Source organism: Mycotypha africana, assembly GCF_025528875.1.
Source record: "Mycotypha africana strain NRRL 2978 chromosome Unknown BDF20scaffold_20, whole genome shotgun sequence".
Classification (NCBI taxonomy): Eukaryota; Fungi; Mucoromycota; class Mucoromycetes; order Mucorales; family Mycotyphaceae; genus Mycotypha; species Mycotypha africana.
Window position 1 is genome coordinate 112,244 of NW_026515744.1, and position 19,937 is coordinate 132,180.

Genomic DNA, 19,937 nt, shown 5'->3' on the forward strand with positions numbered 1-19,937 from the left:
AGTTTTTTGATGGGATGAGGGTGGGTGCAAAATTGCGAACATGGCATTAGCTTTGACTTGACGAGAGCAAGAGGTGCATTTAAACAGAGGCTGAGAAGGGCTAGTTGGGTCAGTACCTTTCTTATGAAAGGTGGTGTAGGTGCTGCAACTTGGGCAAAAGATGTTCTGTCGGTGGCGATCGAAAAGGTCCAATAACTGCTGAATTTGGTCGGCCGAAAGGAGAACTTTAGTACGCCCTTTGCGGCTGATACTTTCAGGTGGCATGTCTAAGAAGGTCGTTGACTTCGAGATGTCGAAATGAAGATTATGTAGTGAATGTCTTTGTTGCGCTTTCCTTTTTTGGTAAAACTTTGTTAAAAGTGATGGAAAGCGGAAAGAGTTTTGCTACTGTACAAAAGATATCTGCTTACATAGACGATATCGGACGAATTCCGGTCATCTCATGTATCATATAATATCAAGTTTGGATAACACTAAACAGAAGAATATGGCTTTTCTGCCTCGTTATCTAATTGCAAATTTAAAACAATTTTGAAGTACTTATTTATTTTTAGCTGCGGAAGTCATGTTTCCTACTATTTTTCTAGGAACCCGACTCATAAAATTCTAAGAAAGCGAAATATTGACAAAGTAAACCTTTTTGTCAAACCATGATCTCAAATAATTTGAAAGAAAGATACGTATGGCCTGATTTAATAGCAGAAGGCGTTCTGCTTCAATTTATTGCTCCTTGTTAAAACTTAAGTTGACATCAGAAGACGTGTCTACGTTATATGTCGAATGACAGTTTTCCCTTTATTCTTTTAAACAACCACATTACTTATTAGAACTCGAAGTTTAAAAGATCGCCAAAACTTTTGCGCTTGTCGTAAAATCGCAAATGCAATCGGACTATCACTTTTATAAAGGATGAAAAATAAGATAAAGGCTGTCATTATGTTGACACCAGCATACTTCAGAGCGGCCTATAACAATAAGCGTTGTCCTTATTTAACATATTTGACTATAAATATTTACGCAAGTGATAGTTGATATACTACCTTTATTACCCATCGCCAATTGTCCCCTATATCGTCTGGTGGATCACATTCTTCGTTGGGCCCACTACTTGGTTTCCTTTTAGGTCGATGTTCATCGCGGTTTACTAATTCTCTACGTAAATCATTTATACGGTCGTTGAGAGCAATGACTTCATTTTGTAGTGATTCTAAAGCCTTTTTGGTAGCTGGCCCCAATGCCACTGTAGTAACACTGCTACTGGGTCGATTCATTTGTGAGTGTAGAAAATGATGGAGTGCAGGGTCGTCTTTGATGTGTAGCAATGAATTATGTGTTCTACTACTTGATCTTGAGCCCCCAGCTGGTGGATCATAGGGTTCTACAGGTCTTTCAGACTGATGTTGTTGTAATAATTGATTTTGGGGAGTAGCAGTGACAGACGAAGAAGTGCTTGATCCAGGAACGGGCGAGCTATGAAGAAGAGGCGCCATGCCTGATAGCTGCTGTTGTAGTAAAGTAGGTTTATTAGTTGAAACGAAGGGAGGTGAAGGGGATGTTATCCGTTGTTGTTGTATTCTATGTTGCAGCTGCTGTTTTTGCTGATATTGAGACATAGGCGATGTCAACCTCAATTGGGGCTTATAAACGCTGCTATTAGTATGCTTATTTTGCACTAAATGCCTACTTCTATTATTCATTATATTATCTTGGTTGTCATCGCTGCTAGCTCCACTATTAACTTCTTGCCCTTGCTTATTTATATTAGGATTGGAAGGTAAATTTTGCCACGGATTGATCGAGTCATCTACAAAGTCGGTTTCAATATAAGACGTAGAATTCGCTTCTTTACTATTGCTAGGCAGCACATGTAAGTCATCTTTTGAGGAATGGTTGGGATAGCCTTGCCTGCTGTTGTTTACGCGAAGCCCGGATGCATGTTGTCCTAACCTCGAAGTAGACCTCGAACTGACGGGTAATTGTCTCGGTGTCGTAGGTGCTGTTACCATAGTTTGTATAGAGGCAACTGAAGATGGTCTATTCTGCTGATGTTGTCGTTGTTGCTGTTGCTGGTGAAGTCTTTCTTGTTCTATTTGATGTTGCTGTAGTTGAGCTCTTGTCAAGGCTGGCTGTCGTTGTTTGTTAAGCGGTGGTTGCTCTACTAAATTATAAGCTGTGTCGTTACTCGATGATTTGAATGGTGTCTCTCGTTTAGCATCAGTCTGAATATTACTATTTTGTACATCTCGCAAGTAGGCCTCTTCTTCCGCATTTTCCGATTCAATACTTGTGTCTACCATACAGTCCAAAAAGCTTCAATATCCTTACTGATGTTTTAGGTCTGAGACTTTAAAGAATGTATATATGAAATACTGACCATCGATTTCGTTATCTTCTAAATTTGATGTGGTGTCTGTTTCTATTAAATCATCGTCTGTTTCGTCATCAGAGAATCTCATAATGGCAAATGTATGTATTATTTGCTGTGCTTCCTCTCGCCCCATATTCTTTCTATAGGCCTAACAATTTATCTTTTCTTAGCCTTCAATAGATGCAAATAGCCTCTTGAGTTTATTGTTGAACCGAAGCTTACTTCCTTTGCTACCCTTAAAAGGGCTTCAACATATAGATGTCTCGCTTCTATTTGTGATAGACCTTCGAGTTTCTTCCAAGCGTCCCTATGTCCCGTATATTATTAACATACACTGCATTTGATGAAGAAGTAATAACTCTGCAAACTATATACCATTTTGCTCTCCCAACAACGTCAAATAAGCCAGGACGTTGGGTTTTTATATTGCCCTCAGATACTTGTTTATATAAAGCATATAGCTGTATCAATTTTGGAGATATTATTCACTTTAATTCCTCACACTCAAATTTTCGAGAAAGCTTCTCTTCATTACCTCAAGTTTCTGGTTTTTAGTAGGCTGGAAGTTTGAACTTGCAGGTAGACTCTGCACAAATTGCAATGCCTTATTGTACCGTTGAACAATAAACCGATCGGAATAATGAGGTGGTATGGTTGCCATTAGTCGATTTACGACGACACGTAGAAAGAATAGATCAATAAAGCGTAAACAGCTAAGAATGAAAACTTAAAAGAGAAGAGGAAAATGAAAGCCAAATAACTGTGAATACTGATGAAAATCACATGTGGAGCCTGTGCAATATGAAAGTTAATGACTTGTGTGTTATGCCGCTGTGAGCCAATAAGATTTTCAGGTCCATTTTACTTTGTTAAAATGACATTTTTATTCTCCCTGTTCTCCTTCAGGCACATTAACATTTCATCAGATCATGCAATCGCCTCGTCCTAATAACGGATTTGTAGCTAAAAGCTCACAGCCTCCAGATGACCAGCAACCACATTTGTTGTCCTTGAAAGTAATGCGGCTGTCCCGGCCTCAATTAGCTTCCTCATTACCGATGTACTACGAATCGCAAGGCAAAAGCTCATCGTTAGTTGAGGGACTAAAAGAGCTCAATAAAACAGACCTGACCGCGACCCACTCTTTTGACACGGTTGATACTGCAATACAAATTCGAGATTTCGGATTAAGTCAGCTTTTACAACTTCCAGCAGCCTTCGGCAATATTTATCTCGGCGAAAACTTCAATACCCTAGTCTGTGTTAACAATGAGTCTTCGTATCCAGTGAAACAAATGAGTATCAAAATCGAACTTCAAACATCATCACAACGATTTCTGCTATTTGACAATTCAAATGCTCCTCAAGCTATCTTGGAGCATAATGCAACTTACGATACAACTGTGTCGCATGAAATTAAAGAATTGGGTGTCCATATTCTTGTGTGTTCAGTTCAGTACAGTACAACTAGTGATCAAAAGCGTCATTTTCGTAAATTCTACAAATTTCAAGTATCAAATCCCCTCGCTGTGAAAACAAAGTTGAACAGTATGGTTGATGGGAGAGTATTTTTGGAGGCACAGCTCCAAAATGTTTCAGCAGGACCAATGTATTTAGAACGGATGAAATTTGAACCATCTGAGCATTTTCATTATGAAGACCTAAATCATATTGTGAATTTAAACAATGAAGATAAAGATGACTTAAAGCAATCCACAGATACATCAGTATTTAGAAACCAATACATTCAATCACAAGATATTAGACAATATTTGTACATATTAACAGTAAAAGATTCACAGACAAACGACAGGATTTCAAGAACAACCAATGCGTTAGGTAAATTGGATATTGTATGGAGATCAAGTATGGGAGAAATGGGCCGACTACAGACTTCTCAGTTGACTAGAAAAGCACCTTTTTTGGAAGATCTGGAAGTACAACCATTTTGGTTAATACCAGATGAACCTGTCAAAATAATCGTGGAAAAGCCATTTAAGTTAGGTCTACGGATCAAAAACCATTCGGACAAGAACATGAAACTTATTCTTAGTGCCGATAAAACAAAGATGGGTTCTGTACTTTTAAGTGGGCCCAACACAAAGCAATTGGGCGAAGTCACCATCAACCAATATATAGAGACGCAAGTCGAGTTCTTTCCACTGACGCCAGGATTACAACGAGTTGGAGGATTGAAAGTGATTGATTTACTTTCAGGGTATACGAAAGATGTGGATCACTTATGTGACATTACTGTCCTCAAACATAGCAATGACACGATCGAAGCAGCATTGTTACTATAAACTGTTTGAAAACACAATTTGATTAGGAAAGTTTCACTTCATTTCGCATTGATATGCATGTACAATTATCTTTTTTTCTTAATGCAAATAAACGAATAAATTTTATTGCATGATTTTGGCGGATACTATAAATGAATTTAGTCGTAATGAAGTAAGAGATGCTTTGTTGAACTTGCATTCAATATTAACAGCAACAATTATTACGTATCTTTCATTATTACCCTCCTATTCAAGGATGTCTGCTACCATTGAAGGCTATCCGGCATCCCCTGTCCAGCAACAGCATCATGTGAACAGTGCTGGGGCCTTTGATAAAAATGACTTTGAAGAAAATACTCAAGGCAGAAGACGGCATACGACTTCATCTATTGACGAGCATTTTTTTCAACAACAGCGTAGGCAATCTGAAGCAATTACTATTATGAACAATGTTCAATCTCTACGTGCAGGAAAATTGCCCACTAATGAACAACTGAACGCCGTTATGGACCGATTTTTAAACAGTAAAGTTATTGAACGAAACAGAACTAATTTATCGGAAGACGGTCAGACGCTTTTGAATGATCTTCAAGAACTTATAATTGCATTCCAACGTGCTCTTCAAACGAAAAATCGCGACGAATTGTTTCAATCTTTCGTTTATCACGTACATCGTTCGGAAGCCGCTTTAAAAGCGAGCAGTACTACTGGAAATGTGGCAACAGAAGTACAGCGGCAAGGTGCACAAATTAAAGAAGAAGCCAGGATGACAGGCAAGGAAATTCTCAAGGTGATCAAGCTTTTTGTGTTTAACGCAGACTTCAGAGCTCTATTAAGCCAAATTATATCTATTGCTCAACAAACTATGAGTGATACCTTGAAAGTTAGCGATAAGACAACGCAAGAGAATGCTAGTTCCTCGTGCGTAAACAATACAGGCGCTGCTGATGGTAAATGATCATATTCGTACAAGGGAAAAGTATAAAAGATTTTTTAGAAGCTCTAATTCTTTAAGTATCTAGTGGGTTCGTATATTAAAGAAGGAACTGGAGATTCTGTAGACACTGATGGCTCCGCTCACAAAAATCTAACAAGTGCTGGGCAACAAGATCAAAAATTAAAGAATTATGGCAGTAGTGCAGTCTATGGAAATCGGCATTCTAACAAGCTTATTCCAGAAATGCATCGCAATTTTGTAAATCATCGATTCGAAGATACTGAGCCATCAATTGGAGTTACAGATGATGCTAATCATACTCTGCAGGACGATAAACAACACGGTGCTATTTTGCATTCCTCTGGTTTTAGCAGCCGACTCGATCATGTGCAACCGCTTTATTCAGCCAAACAACAGAATTCCGATTCCGTGGCTGCTTCTTCTTCGAACGCATCCTCTAGACGTCAAATCAATGTTTTCTTGACTAATGTATCGTCAGCCCAGCCTACCGCTGATCCTAATAACGACATCAGAAGGTCAATGGAAATCAATAAAAATTTTAGCTCTGACATGACTAGAAAGCAGGAGCAGTTACGTTCAGCAGACAGTTTGTCTCCACAAATTGCCACTGATATGGAACAACAGGCGTCATTCATTTTACCAAGCTATAATACTGGTAAAAAACAATTGAAGGCCTTCATGACGGACTCAACCGATATACAGCCTCTTCAATCTGTCTATAGTGGTATGAATGATCAATCATTATCTTCGTTTTCCACTGGGTTTCTGGGAAATACGATTCGAATTGCTGGTGACTACCGTCGGGAAGAATTTTACGGTCGGTCAGCACCATCTAAAGGTAACAAAATAGTCTCTACTACAGTTAAAGATGAGCAATCGACAGCTGGTACAAGGAGCGACTTTGGTGGAGAAGTTGATTACAATTTGCAACGCAATCAGCAAGGCGATACTGATGAAACGCAGGCTAAACGAGTTAGTATGTCTGATGCTCTCAGTGGTGCTTATTTTGCTCAAAAAGACTGGAAAGCAAGCAATCAACAAAAGCGTGGTAGCATTGATGCTTACTATGAGAGCCAAGATGCGTCCGTAGATCAAGTAGGAGAAGCTACTACACCAGTAGTAAGAATTACATGCGATTCTCCTTCATTAAGGACTAAAGAAACTGGATATGAGACTGCGAATGTTGATAGTCTGGGAGAAATTGCCAACAGTACTAAACCTGCAAGAGAACACTGTTTGGGCATAAATGATTTCAATGCTTTTTCAACTGTTCCTTCCGTAGGCAATAGAGGTAGCAGTGTGCCTTTTAATGATGTAAAAAACAGAAGACACTCTGCTCCTAATGAAGCGGAAGAAAAAGAAAGTCCACATTTGGCGTCTACCCTTTCCCAGCGAAATAAATTTTGGAAGGTCTCCGATTATGCCAACCCTAACGATAGGAATGTTCGAAAGAATAGTAGCATCAAGCAGCCAGATTTCATTCAACAGCAAGCAATGAACGATCTGGGAGCAGCATACATTGGCCCCTATTCTAATAATAATAGCTCTTCTGTTGAAGCAGCTACTGACAGTTTGGACAGTGAGGATGATCAGATACCCTCCAAAATGTTGCAGGGAAGTTCTGGTATGAACACAGATAAAGAAGAAGAGATCAATTCTAATTCACAAAGCAAAAGCCAAGAAGAACCTGTAGTCAACGAAGTAATAAGCAAATTAAAGGAAACTATGGCCATAATTCAGAAAAATCCGGAATACCAACAAGCAATCACTACATTGATTTCTCTCTTTGACGTTTGGAGCAAACGGATTTCCTCTGGCAAAGATAAATTTGAACGCCGTCGTTCATCTACCATTAGTAGCTCGGAGCAAGCTGAGTATTACTTGAACATTGCTACCGTCGAAGCCAAGACTATCATCGAAGATTGGGCTCAAGGCACTTCTCTAAATCCTCTCCTACAGCAAACCTATGAAGTATCCAGCAATATAAAACACGATATGACTATCAACAACCTTCTTACAGCAGTAAGTGAACTGTCTGATTTTTCAATTGAAAAAGTAGTTCTCGTCTTAAATGTCCTCGTCCATTGTTAGGCAAGCAATTATATCAAACGTTTAATGAAGGAGCCTGAGTACCTTACATCTGATGATGCCACAGAAGATGGCACACAACTATTTAATGAGTTTAGACATTCTGGACGTAGACTCACGAGTCAAATGAACGGCCTTATTCAAGCGTATCTCAATTATTTGGGTCGAATTTCTGATGATGTTACCAGCACAGAGATATCGCGGAAATTTAAGGATATTCATAAACATTTGTGGTATAATAGGTAATTATTCTATCTATTTTTGAGGTGAGCATATGTGTTCATTAATTATACGTTATTACATAGCGATGGACGCGCTACGTTTAAGCCTCAATTATTAAACGACATGAGGATTTGCTTACTTCCGGCTTTGTTTGAGCAGATTAAATATATCCCACTACCGAAAATTCTCTATAGCGACAAACAGTATGATATTGTAATCGAGAATATGGTATTGCAAGGTGATACGTTGATGCCGAACATTATCGAAATAAAAGTAATGCTTAGCAATGCAGCACCACTCAGATAGTATGCTAATTGTATCTCTACAAATTATCGTAGGCTGATGATTATTTGCGATTTAGCCCTAACACTAAGCTTAGCTACGCAAATTCTCAAAGCATGGCCGTTCATTTGAGCGGAATTCAAGCTATTATTGAAGAAGCTGTGTTCTACTACAAACGTAAAGGTGGTTTCCCTAGGGTTTCAGATTGTGGTGTTATTTCGTTAAGCGTAAGTTTTCCAAATTAGTTGCATTGACTTTTGAAGTATATATACTGATAGTGAGTTTTTAGACCGGTGGAAGAGGACTAAGCGTTTCTATGCGTTTAGTTACTAGCTCTGCAGATCAGACGCATACATTTCGAATTGACCAATCTCACTGCCAACTCGATAAACTTCGACATCAAAGTGAAACATTGCAAGCATAAGTAAGTCAATCCATTATCAACAGATTATGAGCAGATTTCCCATGTTAATTTTCTTTCTACCCTTTTGATATTGATATAGTGTTCTTTATAAGGTTTTTAATCCCATGTTGACAGGATTAATAAAGCGTCAAGTCTGTAAAGCAGTAGAAAAAAAGGTCAAAGAAGTGGTTGAGGCTAGTGATGCTCGGATTACAGACTACTTGCATCGTCAGCAAGCACACAATGAAACAGGCAAAAGAAGTTCAACTGGTAGCAGACTTGGTTTGTTTTCTCATATGACGAACACTGTTAATCAAAAGATTCTCTCAGTTTGAGTAGATATGTATATAAATGCAAATATCCGATAATAAATAAGTTTTGTAGCAAATTCTGTCTTTGACGTTGTTATTTCTGTTGGATTCATACAGATACCAACGTATTAGTACGCCAAAATGGATAACTGACCCCCATGGGATGATCAAATTGGATAATTTATTGAGTACCAATCACATGGACAAGCTTAATTCGTTGTCAGCAATTAAGCAAGAATTTTTGTGCCCATATCAACGTTCTCTATTTGCTTCCTGACAATATATATACATCTCTGGCTGCATGAAATGATAACCGAGGATGCATCTTTTGCACTCTTTCAAATTCTTTGTCGTACCAAATGTCACGACTTAAAAGCGACCATACGAAATTATCTTTCAACTTCAAATGCTTAATTTCAGTAAGTCGTTCTATATGACAGTTATAGGGTTCTTTCGTAACATTGATTTTTATCGTTTCATTGCATTTGACTATTTATCATGTGATGTTGTTTATTGAACCAATGAACGGAGCAACAGCTTTCCTTAAATACAATGCGTAAATAATTTCTGTTTACTTTGTGTCTTTTTCCTTTCTCCACAAATTGCTGTTATTATTATTTTTTTCTGGTTTTTTATAATGCCACCATTCCAAGAGGAAATTTACCAATCTGGTACAACTCCGGTTGCTTACTTACAGCCAGTCCAGCAGGGCAATGGGCAGAAAAAAAAAGTTTTCCATCGTCTTTATAGCCACCCTACAACAGAGTTAAGCAGAACGCAATGCAAATTGCAACTACAACGACTATCCTACTTAACAAACGATAAAGATTACTTGGACCATCCGCAAAATATGCGTCGGCTCACAAAAGAGTTAGATAGAATTGATAAAGAATACCGTAATGTACGTAGATTTGAAGACCCTATGAGGGCATCCCTGAAACGCCTGACAAAATCAGAAAATGCCTCGTGCTTATTCAATTCCACTGCTTCAAACCAGTCATACACTAGAAGCAGTTCCAAAAGAAATAGTATAAGTAGCCTTGGTAGCAGCGATGGCAGCAGTGTTAGCAGTACAACAAACCATTCTACTTCCTGCAACACGGAACTCTCCACTAGTAGCGGAATCAATTGGATTGACTTCAATAATAATCGCAAGAAACCTTTACAGTCTTATTATTACTTATCTTCATCAGCAGATGGTGAAGTCACCGCAAATCATTCTAGCGGCAATTTTTTGAGGAGATGGTTCAATCACGTTCTTGAAGATACCTTCATACACTCTAGTCACCAACAACGCCAACAATATTCTCAGTCGTTTGACAATTCTGTCGGTCCTTTCAGCAATGCCAATTTTATGGCATATTCACATCATCCTACAATTGTCAATCGCCTTAAACGCCGACCTTTAGCGTCAAAAAAGTAACACACCCCAATACCACATTATCATAAAAGCATCAGTGTTTTGTAAGAAACGCAATGAATCATAGTTATTGTAACACTATTTGTGCTTGTGTTATTGTTGTTAAACATCAATCGCAAATGACAAACCCCGTAAAGTCAACCTAATCTCTACATCCTCGCTGTCCTCCTGTCTTAGGCATCTTTTTCCTATCTATGCATTTCTCTATAGAACAGCGCGGCTTATTTATCATCATGCCGATATCCCAATACTAATAAAGTAAACATTGTTCATGCTGATCATAAAATCATTAAACAAGAACATAGCATTAAGCGGAACCATCATTTTCTATTTTGAAGGTATATCATCCAATAATCCGCAATTTGCACTAGTAAAAAAAGCTTCCGACTATCCCCCGTAATTGTTATGTCACTTGATGTGTTTTATTCATTCTAAGCTCCAAATCACATGCGATAAACACAAGTAACATAGAACCAATTTTTGGATTTGGGGATCATCTAAAGTATTCAGAAGTTGATGACTGGAAGGTCAAAGTTTACCAAAGAAGGTAATCTTCTGGATCATCTTTTATTATTCTAGTGTACAAATGTAACTGTAGAGTTGCTTATGCTCTGCGGGCAAAATCAATCAAGCATAGACTATAATGAATTTGTTCTGATAATCTACCAAATTCTTTCGATTGAAGATCGAGAATCTGTTTCAATTTGTCGTGAATTGGGTTAATGGGATTTGAGACGATTAAATCACCGTGTATTTTTAAAAATACAGATAACCATGCTTGCACTAATTCAAAATTCTTTCTTGTTTTCAACATAAATAGAATGGCTGCCAAGAAATGATTTAGAACTGTCAGTTCTGAATCAATTGAAAAAGATCGAATTTCTAAATCAAAAGCTGAAGGACTTAATGATTTGGCATAGTCAACAAATCGATCATCTACATTACGCCAAGTAGAAACATACATTAATCAAAACGCTGATACTTTAAGTACTATAAAATAAACTTACATCTATTATCTGCTTCGTAGCCTGCTCGAAGTAGTTTAGTAAATTCTGTATCTGTATTCAATTCTGAAAAGTGAAGTGTTCGCGATTCTAATGCATCTTTTCCCTTTTCTTCAGAGTTCTTGTCACTTTTATCTAAACTGAATTGCACTTTCGCTCCGGGCAAGGTTGGTAAGAAGAAAGGCGCCTTTTCTGGTAATTTAGGGGCTTCTTTTGGTTTGTTACGCAACTTGATTGTGTCCAAATGTAACAGGTTTTGCCATTTCGCTCTAGGTTCCATAGAAAGAGTAATCATATTATCTGTAATTTGATCAACTGTTTCCAAGTTGTCCTGCAGAACTGCGTCTTCCAAATCGGAATCCTCCTCTTCTGTGTCTGAAGTATCTAATCCCTGCAGTGTAGGTAATGACAGTGTTTTTACGCTCGCCTCTTCTTCTTCGGTAATATTACGCAAGGATATATTGGCATATTGTGTACGATTAGCCCAAAGGAAGATTCCGACATTGTCAACATGGCCAGTTGCTAAGAAATCACCATCAGGTGAAAAGGCTAAACAAGTGACTATATCTTCAACCTTGAATATATCTACCATAGATCCTGTTGGTAAGTCCCATGTACGCACTGTTCCATCCAGCGACGCCGATACAATCCATCTACTATCAGGACTGAAAGTCTACAACATTACACTATGGATCAGCTGCCTATCTCAAATATCATTCTTCATCATCATATGCTGGTTACTTACAAAGTCTGTAATACGGTTTCTGTGTCCCCAAAACTCTCTTACGACTCTTCTAGTTTCAAGGTCAATAATGCGAATGCCTAAATCGTCACATACAACAGCCAGTAGGTCGTTATCTTTATGATGTCGAATAGAGACAATGGGTGATTCAAGCTTAATTGTATGTAAAAGTGTGGCCGTTTTGATCTCCCAAATCTGTGGTATACAAGCCTTTTGTTAGATAACTTGAAAAAAAGTCAACTATCTTTGCATAAAACTTACTTTAACCATTTTATCTACTGACGCTGAAATTAAGAAACGATTAATAGCGTCTGTTGTTAAGCCAGTAATAGGTTTCTTATGTCCATTTTCGTCTCCGGTAAACAGTTTGCGGTGTAATCCCGATTGCATATTATACATATCAATTAAGCCAGAGGCGCAGCCAAGGAAGCCGTAATTACCGCATGCTGAAATACACGTAGCTTTCACTGCTGATTTATCGGTACTCATCAAAACATGCTTACCCAATCTTTTATTCTTCGACGACCAGGTACGACAAGCATTATCATTGGCGTGGCATGTTATAATATTATCCCATTCTTTCACCTTCGTATCGTTGACGTCAAAATCAATTATTGGGGGTAATTTCAAATCATCCATGCGTGTATTTTGAACCTTGGCTTTTCTGGCTATACGTCCCTGAGAGTATTCAAAATTCTGAGCATCACGAACGGTACTGAAAGACCTTAAAGCTCGATCGCGGCCTGCACTGAGGACTGTTTTGAAGTTTTCACCATGATATATAATTTTTGATGGAGGTGCGTGATGTCCACTGCGGGATTTGTAGATGCTGGGCACTGAATTATTTTTTTCAAATTTCCATTGCTAAGGATAGCGAGCAAAAGGCATTCTATCAGTCAATGATAGATTCATTCAGAGATAACTTGATCTCTAATTGCTTACCTTAACCGAGTTATCTGTAGCAGCAGTAACGAGAATTGGTTGATTCAACAAAAACGTCAAATTGGTAACATATCCATCATGGGCGTTCTTCATGATGTGTACTAGTCTACGTTCTGAAAGGTCCCATAATGCAACATCACCGTGCATGCTACCAGTAGCCATAATCTGTTCGCCATCTAGAAATAAAATGTGTGCATGTCAACTTATGTATACTAGATGAAGAGCTCGTCTTTTCGGCAATCTACCTGTTCTGAATGTAATTGCAGTGACTCTATCATCCTGTCGTACGCTATCGATCTTCTCGTCAGCTTTAATATTATAAAGGGTCACGGTACCATCCAATAAGCCAATTGCTACAACGTCCACGACAGGTGATTGCGTGAGGCAGGTAATGGGTGCACCCATATAACCAAATTGATAAATCATTTTATTCGTTCTAATATTCCAGATTTGCATAGTGCCCTGAGTGCTGGCCACTAAAATTTTGTTGAGGTAGGTAGAAGGATGAAGCATTTGTGTTGCTGTAAATTCTTCTCCGAATTCAATCTCGGTATAGAGATCTAAAAGTTCAATAAGAAGTACATTTTTTCAGTATAAATTCCGCAAGGTCAAAACATAGACTACGTGAACATTTACCTCCAGTGTTTGTATCCCACAATTTAAGAGTATTATCATCACAAAGAGCTGCAATATAAGCACCGAGAATAAGGATTTGCATAATGGTGAAGTTGTCCTTTCCTCCTACTCTCGAGATTTCTTTGCCTCGCTTATATCCAATGACTTGATTGCCTGCTGCAGCGTAAACTATTTTCCTGTATGTAGCAAGTGCTGTAATAGGCTCTTCTGTAGGCGTACTGACGAAAAGTAAGTTCATTTTGCCAAGCTGCAGTCGTTAAACAAAGGAAACGTTCAGTAAGAATCTAAAATGCAACCTGACTCATCCGCATCTAACACATTAATTCGAAGCTTACATTATATGTTTGGAAACTACTTCCAACGCAAGTAGTGAGGAAATATTCGTTGCTATGATTGTTTATTACATATGGAACTTCATTCGTTATGTAACCGATCGCTCTAAAAGGCTGGTAAATTTTGGAATGGTTCGATTTCTTCTTTAGTCCATTATCGACACGTCTCTTCTTTACGTCAGCTGCTAAATCGGTGGACATGGTCTTCAAATCTTAAAAGGATGATTGCAGATCGGAAAGTGCCTCTCTGTTTAAGATATTCCAATCATTTTACAATGTCAGCAATTTTGAAGTATAAAATGTCACCAAGCCACTAATTGGTAAGCAGTCACAAGCTTTATACTAGAATCTTGCATGAATTGATATTGTGATGGAAAGAAGATGGAAATAGTCCTAACTATTTTTATATTAAACAACGCACGAAACTCCCAACATAGCTAATATCAAGCTTGTATAAAGTGGAAACTTTTTCTTCTTTTCAAGTATACAGTACAAAACTACAACTTCCTGAGCTGTACCTAGTAAAAGCAATAATCATGTTTTCGGCAATATATTATCTTAAAAAGCATATAAAAGACGGGTATATAACAAAATACTTCGAACAGAAATTCTCCATATATAAGTTTCAACAATTAATTATCTTTTGATCAGAAGTGCTCAAGTAGCTTCTATTTTTTGAGCCGTTCACTCTTCACATGGACTTTTTTTACTGAACTTTGTGTCCACCGCATACTGTACAATAGATTTGTCTAGCTCGTACCAATGAGGTATTTTTTCTATTTTCTTTAAATCTATATCGATCAGCTTGACATCATACTTATACAAGTTACCCGTGCCAATCGTAACGTATTTGACTTCACTGTTTTCTTCTATGTCTGCTTGTGTCGTAGTTGCCACATTGATCATGATGGAGCAATCCTTGAAAGTCATGGATAACACATATTTATATAGCTTTTCTTCTACTGAATTTTCGGTGCTCTGACGATTAATATAGTTAGCTATCGCAACTTTCCAAGGTCTGATATCATTGCCTATTGTTATTCCTGGCTTATACAACTTGATGATATTTTCGATATCTACGGAGTCTAATTTTTTCTGTAAATTTTTCAATTTGCATAGAATCGGATCTTTTAAGAGTATGTTTAATAGTATATCCTGCAGCTTGTCTCTTTCAAAATTCGATTGTTGCGGCGTAATCTTGAGCGTTTTTTGGCGTAATATAGGTTGATCTAATAATGCATCTAATGCCTTCTTTAGCCTTTTCTGGTCGTTTGAGTAAAGGTCCAACGGGCAATAAGCATGTATGTCGAATTTTCTCATGTGAGCATGCATACAAAATCGACAGTATTTCGTTTTTATGCTGTGAATATTGGAAGCGGATGGCTTGAAACCCCATTTTGGCTTCAGCTCAATTGTGAAAGCGTCGGTATTCTTGGTAATTTCAGGATTGATTTGGGCATCCTTTATTGTCGGAAGAGTTGGCCTTGTCCATAGCTGTGTCAGGTCTTGCATTAGAAATGAAGTGGGTGCTCTTACTAAAATTTGACCTTTCAAGCGGTGAGCAGGTCGATATTGTTCAATGCGTTGAGCTAAGGCAGCCAAAAATGTTTCAGTAGTTTTCACAGGTACCTACAGAATACGTACTGTGAATAAAGATTGTTTGATGCTATCTGTTTGCTCAGGCATTACCATGTGTATGACATACTCATTTCCAATCAAAGGCTTAATTACATCCTCTATGAACTTTAACTGGAATATAACATCTGCATCATCAACGGAATCATGAGGATTATGGTGTGTTTTCGCGATGCGAAGAACTTTTCTTCTCTATTAGAGGCCATACGCGATGAGTAAACAGATTTTCGAAGCATTCAAAAAATTCAATCCGTTACAGCATAAAGACCCTTACAAAAATGACGTTACTGCCAATATATCGTACTACGATATTCTGATTTCCTTCTCCAACGTAAGACCAATCTTGGGCATCTTCCAAAGTATTCAAAGATGGATAACTCAAGCTCATAAAACAACCAGTACGACCACAAGTTGAAGTAAAGCTTTCTCAAAGATATCTGAGCTTTTTCCTGATGAAGTGACTTTTTCTCTTTAAAAAAGGGCGCACCACGAGGAAGAAACTTTTAGGTTTCTTCCGCATGTGGCAAGAGTTTGCTGAAATTGATTTTTCGCTCTTGCGGTATGGCTATCAAGACATATCGAGCGCATAATTTTTGATTTTGGGGCTGGTTCGCTGTAGGCTTCGCTCAAGCCGGAGCTGCCCCGCCTTATAACTTACTGTCTTACAAACTGTAGAAATGAAAAATGAGAAAAAAGAATTACAGCATACAACTGGTCTAATACCATGATAATTTGAGCATTAGCAACGCACGAGTCCACTACTTTGGACTATACTATCATGTGTTTAGTCTGTCTTGACATGAGATAACTTAAAAAGGAATCCTACTTCAATTTTCAATGGAATTGTTCTATTATAAAAGAATCATGCGGTAGCTGCTCTCATAGAGCCAATGACAAAATATGCTTGTTTGACGATGTAGAAGTGTCCATTGTAACAGATTGATAAAACATTGTAGAAAGAGCATTTTATATAAAGACTTATATTTAGGCTATGATAAGTTGCTGGTGAAGTTCTTTTTCAATCAATTTTATACAATTGTCGCGTGGACCTCATTTCATGAAGGCTTGACTTTTCAAAAGAAAAATTTCTTTTTGCAGCTTGCTTCCTACGTTAGTTTTGACGATGAAGTTGTGTTTTTATAACAGGCTTTGAGCAAGGTACATATTAGCTTTAATTTTAGGATGTATCTCACGCGTGGTCAGCATTTGTGATGTACAGGAATCCTCATTGTTTCAAAAGCGGATCACTAAGTTTTTCCTAATGATAACAGCAACAATTAAAACGGCGAACAAGATAGGGCAAATCTGCGGAGGCATTCAAAGCTCTTCACTTGGAAGATTTCTTTCGTTGAGAGTTTTGATTCAGCCCCATATCAATTAACGCCTTGCTCAAACAAATTGAATGGCCAAATCTAGTATTTCAACAGATTGTCAAACCTTTTTTCACTGCTATAATCTTCAGATTTATTCAGATTTATTGGGAGCCAAGGAGACATTATAGTAAACAGTTGGGAGAAAGGTTTTGAAGAAAGTCCGCATTCCGAATGAGAAGTTATCTTCATCCAATGATTGCCATTCATGATGGCAGAAGCAACAACTGAAATTGAATCGTATAAAATGAACAGACAAGATTGAAAAGTTCATCCCTTCTTGCAGCTTCAGTCGCCTTTCATTTTTTTTTTTTTTTTTTTGAAGGAGAATGGTGGCAATAGATTCAATAAACAATGCAGGCGAGCTTGATATAATGCTGAGCCGGATGCAAGAAATGGTTACAAATTGTAAAAAATAGGAACAGTTGTGTTAAAAAAAGATAAGGGATTCAAACCTTAACAGCTTCCAATTTTTGATGTATCGTCAACAGATATCAGAGAAGGTGAGCATAGAATCAGGCCGGTTGTAAACTTCCGTAACCCCAACGAGCTTTACAAGGTTGTAGATTTTTCATTGCCCGACGCCGGCTCTGGTGCTGACGGTAAGTTATCAAATACTAGGTTGTAAGCAGTTAAGGTTTGTATTTCTTATATCACATACTGTTCCTTCCTTTCAACAGGAACGTTTGATCTTATCAAATCAACGTTGGAATACAGTGTCAATTCATGGAACCCACGGTTTATGGACAAATTATATGCAGGCGCCAATCCAATAGGCGTTATTTCAGAGCTCTTACTTGCCGTCTTGAACAGCAACACTCATGTTTACCATTGTTCCCCTGTGTTCACTTTGATGGAAATTGAAGTAACAAAGGCCATGGGACGATTATTCAACTTAGGCACGGTAAAGAAGTTTATCCTTTCTCGCACCTCCCAAATTCTTTCTGTACTAATTGTATGCTTGGATAGAACGCAGGCGGTTTATTTTGTCCTGGTGGATCCGCATCAAATTTGTTAGCTATAGTGACAGCAAGAAATACGCTTTATCCTTCCATCAAAAAAGAAGGCTATTTGCCTCGGCCCTTCAATCCTACAGCAGACTACGGCAAATTGAAAATCTTTACGTCTAGTCACAGTCATTACAGCATTGATAAAGGAGCCCAATTAATGGGATTAGGTGCAGATAATATTGTTAAGGTGCCTGTTGATAATAATGGCAGAATGCGAGTAGACGAGCTGGAACGACTCATGTGTGGCAGTATTGAAAAGGGTGAAACACCCTTCTTCATCAATGCCACTGCAGGCACGACCGTTCTGGGTGCGTTTGATCCTATCCGCCGAATTTCCGCTGTTGCCAAGAAATACAACTGTTGGCTACATGTTGATGCGTCTTGGGGTGGTGGTGCTATCTTTTCAAATAGAACAAGGTCTTCAGGAATCGAGGCGAGTTGGTTTGATGGTTCCGAATTAGCGGATACCATCACCTTCAATCCTCACAAACTACTAGGTGTCCCGTTACAGTGCTCAATGCTTTTAACACCTCACAATGGACATCTTCTATATGCCCAGGCGAACTCCTTGCAAGCAGATTATTTATTTCATGGTAACCCATACGACCTTGGTGCTGGCACTATTGGTTGCGGACGACGACCGGACGCTGCAAAGCTCTTTCTCTCCTGGAAATTTTATGGTAAGGAAGGTTTCGGTGCACGTATCGACCGCGCCTTAGATATTGCTCAACAATTCACAGACATCATCAGGTGTAGACCCAATTTTAGGCTTGTAAAGAATTCCACTTCATTCTTGCAGGTTTGTTTCTGGTTTGTTCCACCTCGGATAGCCTCCTTTATAGAAAAAGATGGCTCTTTATTAGCAAACGTGACGAAAGAGCTACATAAGAAAGTCAATCAAAGAGGAGATTTCATGATAGATCATGCGCCAGTAGAAGGAATACCGGACTTTTTCCGTATTGTTATCAATGCACCCACTGTGGATCTGCATGATGATTTAGAAAAACTCCTTGAAGCCATTGAGGAGGCGGATTCAAGCATAGAAGAGTGGAACGAAATTTTGCAATAAAAGACTTACAATAGCAACATGGCACTAAGCTTTTTTTATTTAATTTTTTTTTTTTTTTGTGCTTTTCTTGCTTGAGCAAACAATGAAAATAGACGTACGCTCTTACTGCAGTCCCTTGGTGAATAGAAATGATGCGGCTGGCTTTGAAAACTTTGTTTGGCTGACAGTTACGCTGGGCGAATTGCGGCCTTAACTGCTAGCCATATGAATTTCTTTGTTTGTACCCCGAATTGATATTTCTTTGTTTCATTTTCCCTTTTCTCTTCACTTGCTTTCTGACAATCGTCGTTCATCGCAAAAAGAATCACTTTATATACCCTCACACAGACCAAATTGACGATTCTTAGCCAGAGAAGCTTTTTCTATAACCCTGGATCACTATTTGTGTACAACAGATAACATCGAATAACGTCAGTTGACAACATATCTTCACCACAATAAATCCTTTGACAGTACAAAGAGGCAGCAGAGACGATATAGAGAATAAGATCAAATTATATTCTGCATGGCATCATCCTCTACTCTCACTTTATGTAGAGTGCAAGCTCTTTATCCATTTCAGTCAGAAGAACCATCTTCATTAAAACTGGAAGAAGGTGATTTTATTGACGTTGTGTCTAAATTACCTTCTGGATGGTGGAATGGCTGGTAAACGTCCTTCAACTTTTATGATGCTACTATGTCAATTACTAACAGCATTTCTGCTGATACAATCACATTGTAGGTGTAATGGCACGCGCGGTTGGTTTCCTAGCAATTATGTCAAACTCATCGAAGACTATTGTGATACAAGGATTTTTGTAAGAATGCATGAATTTTTTTGTCATCACACAAAGGGAAGAGTCTGGAACTAGAAAACTTTT

At 38.2% G+C, this 19,937-nt stretch overlaps 7 protein-coding genes across 7 annotated transcripts; 4 read left to right on the forward strand and 3 right to left on the reverse strand.

Moving 5' to 3' along the window:
- Positions 1-803: 803 nt before the first annotated feature.
- Positions 804-3,029, reverse strand: BDF20DRAFT_840554 (acyl CoA binding protein-domain-containing protein; the record flags this gene model as incomplete). The annotated part of the gene is made up of 6 exons (XM_053079405.1): positions 804-965; positions 1,041-2,290; positions 2,375-2,516; positions 2,591-2,675; positions 2,702-2,829; positions 2,904-3,029. 6 exons carry the CDS (start codon positions 3,027-3,029, stop codon positions 804-806), a joined length of 1,893 nt encoding a protein of 630 aa, XP_052930659.1.
- A 228-nt stretch (positions 3,030-3,257) lies between these two features.
- On the forward strand, positions 3,258-4,794 carry BDF20DRAFT_902939 (uncharacterized protein). Its single transcript, XM_053082897.1, has one exon. The coding sequence runs from the start codon at positions 3,298-3,300 to the stop codon at positions 4,669-4,671; it is 1,374 nt and encodes a 457-aa protein (XP_052930660.1). The 5' UTR covers positions 3,258-3,297; the 3' UTR covers positions 4,672-4,794.
- Positions 4,795-4,856: 62 nt separating this feature from the next.
- On the forward strand, positions 4,857-8,987 carry BDF20DRAFT_983364 (uncharacterized protein). The gene is made up of 7 exons (XM_053085154.1): positions 4,857-5,600; positions 5,673-7,630; positions 7,700-7,938; positions 8,002-8,191; positions 8,257-8,427; positions 8,490-8,624; positions 8,704-8,987. Exons 1-6 carry the CDS (start codon positions 4,907-4,909, stop codon positions 8,622-8,624), a joined length of 3,387 nt encoding a protein of 1,128 aa, XP_052930661.1. The 5' UTR covers positions 4,857-4,906; the 3' UTR covers positions 8,704-8,987.
- Positions 8,988-9,371: 384 nt separating this feature from the next.
- On the forward strand, positions 9,372-10,611 carry BDF20DRAFT_347836 (uncharacterized protein). The gene has a single exon (XM_053075247.1). It carries the CDS (start codon positions 9,552-9,554, stop codon positions 10,335-10,337), a length of 786 nt encoding a protein of 261 aa, XP_052930662.1. The 5' UTR covers positions 9,372-9,551; the 3' UTR covers positions 10,338-10,611.
- A 327-nt stretch (positions 10,612-10,938) lies between these two features.
- Positions 10,939-14,191, reverse strand: BDF20DRAFT_830414 (Utp21 specific WD40 associated putative domain-containing protein; the record flags this gene model as incomplete). The annotated part of the gene is made up of 8 exons (XM_053078382.1): positions 10,939-11,270; positions 11,342-12,011; positions 12,084-12,275; positions 12,342-12,944; positions 13,023-13,198; positions 13,268-13,582; positions 13,659-13,905; positions 13,994-14,191. 8 exons carry the CDS (start codon positions 14,189-14,191, stop codon positions 10,939-10,941), a joined length of 2,733 nt encoding a protein of 910 aa, XP_052930663.1.
- A 483-nt stretch (positions 14,192-14,674) lies between these two features.
- BDF20DRAFT_840559 (inositol-pentakisphosphate 2-kinase) lies at positions 14,675-16,013 on the reverse strand (the record flags this gene model as incomplete). The annotated part of the gene is made up of 3 exons (XM_053079406.1): positions 14,675-15,619; positions 15,680-15,817; positions 15,900-16,013. 3 exons carry the CDS (start codon positions 16,011-16,013, stop codon positions 14,675-14,677), a joined length of 1,197 nt encoding a protein of 398 aa, XP_052930664.1.
- A 1,284-nt stretch (positions 16,014-17,297) lies between these two features.
- Positions 17,298-19,118, forward strand: BDF20DRAFT_902990 (pyridoxal phosphate-dependent transferase). The gene is made up of 4 exons (XM_053082898.1): positions 17,298-17,403; positions 17,487-17,597; positions 17,676-17,899; positions 17,965-19,118. The coding sequence occupies exons 1-4, from the start codon at positions 17,325-17,327 to the stop codon at positions 19,072-19,074; spliced, it is 1,524 nt and encodes a 507-aa protein (XP_052930665.1). The 5' UTR covers positions 17,298-17,324; the 3' UTR covers positions 19,075-19,118.
- Positions 19,119-19,937: the final 819 nt, after the last annotated feature.

What these genes read in the sequence shown, in the direction of transcription:
- BDF20DRAFT_902939 (XM_053082897.1), top strand. Translation starts at nt 3,298, where the DNA reads ATGCAATCGCCTCGTCCTAATAACGGATTTGTAGCTAAAAGCTCACAG.
- BDF20DRAFT_983364 (XM_053085154.1), top strand. Translation starts at nt 4,907, where the DNA reads ATGTCTGCTACCATTGAAGGCTATCCGGCATCCCCTGTCCAGCAACAG. An exon ending in CAATACAGGCGCTGCTGATG is followed by an intron (nt 5,601 to 5,672) that starts GTAAATGATCAT and finishes TTAAGTATCTAG; the next exon opens with TGGGTTCGTATATTAAAGAA. An exon ending in TCAACAACCTTCTTACAGCA is followed by an intron (nt 7,631 to 7,699) that starts GTAAGTGAACTG and finishes GTCCATTGTTAG; the next exon opens with GCAAGCAATTATATCAAACG.
- BDF20DRAFT_347836 (XM_053075247.1), top strand. Translation starts at nt 9,552, where the DNA reads ATGCCACCATTCCAAGAGGAAATTTACCAATCTGGTACAACTCCGGTT.
- BDF20DRAFT_902990 (XM_053082898.1), top strand. Translation starts at nt 17,325, where the DNA reads ATGGTGGCAATAGATTCAATAAACAATGCAGGCGAGCTTGATATAATG. An exon ending in GCAAGAAATGGTTACAAATT is followed by an intron (nt 17,404 to 17,486) that starts GTAAAAAATAGG and finishes TATCGTCAACAG; the next exon opens with ATATCAGAGAAGGTGAGCAT. An exon ending in CGCCGGCTCTGGTGCTGACG is followed by an intron (nt 17,598 to 17,675) that starts GTAAGTTATCAA and finishes TCCTTTCAACAG; the next exon opens with GAACGTTTGATCTTATCAAA.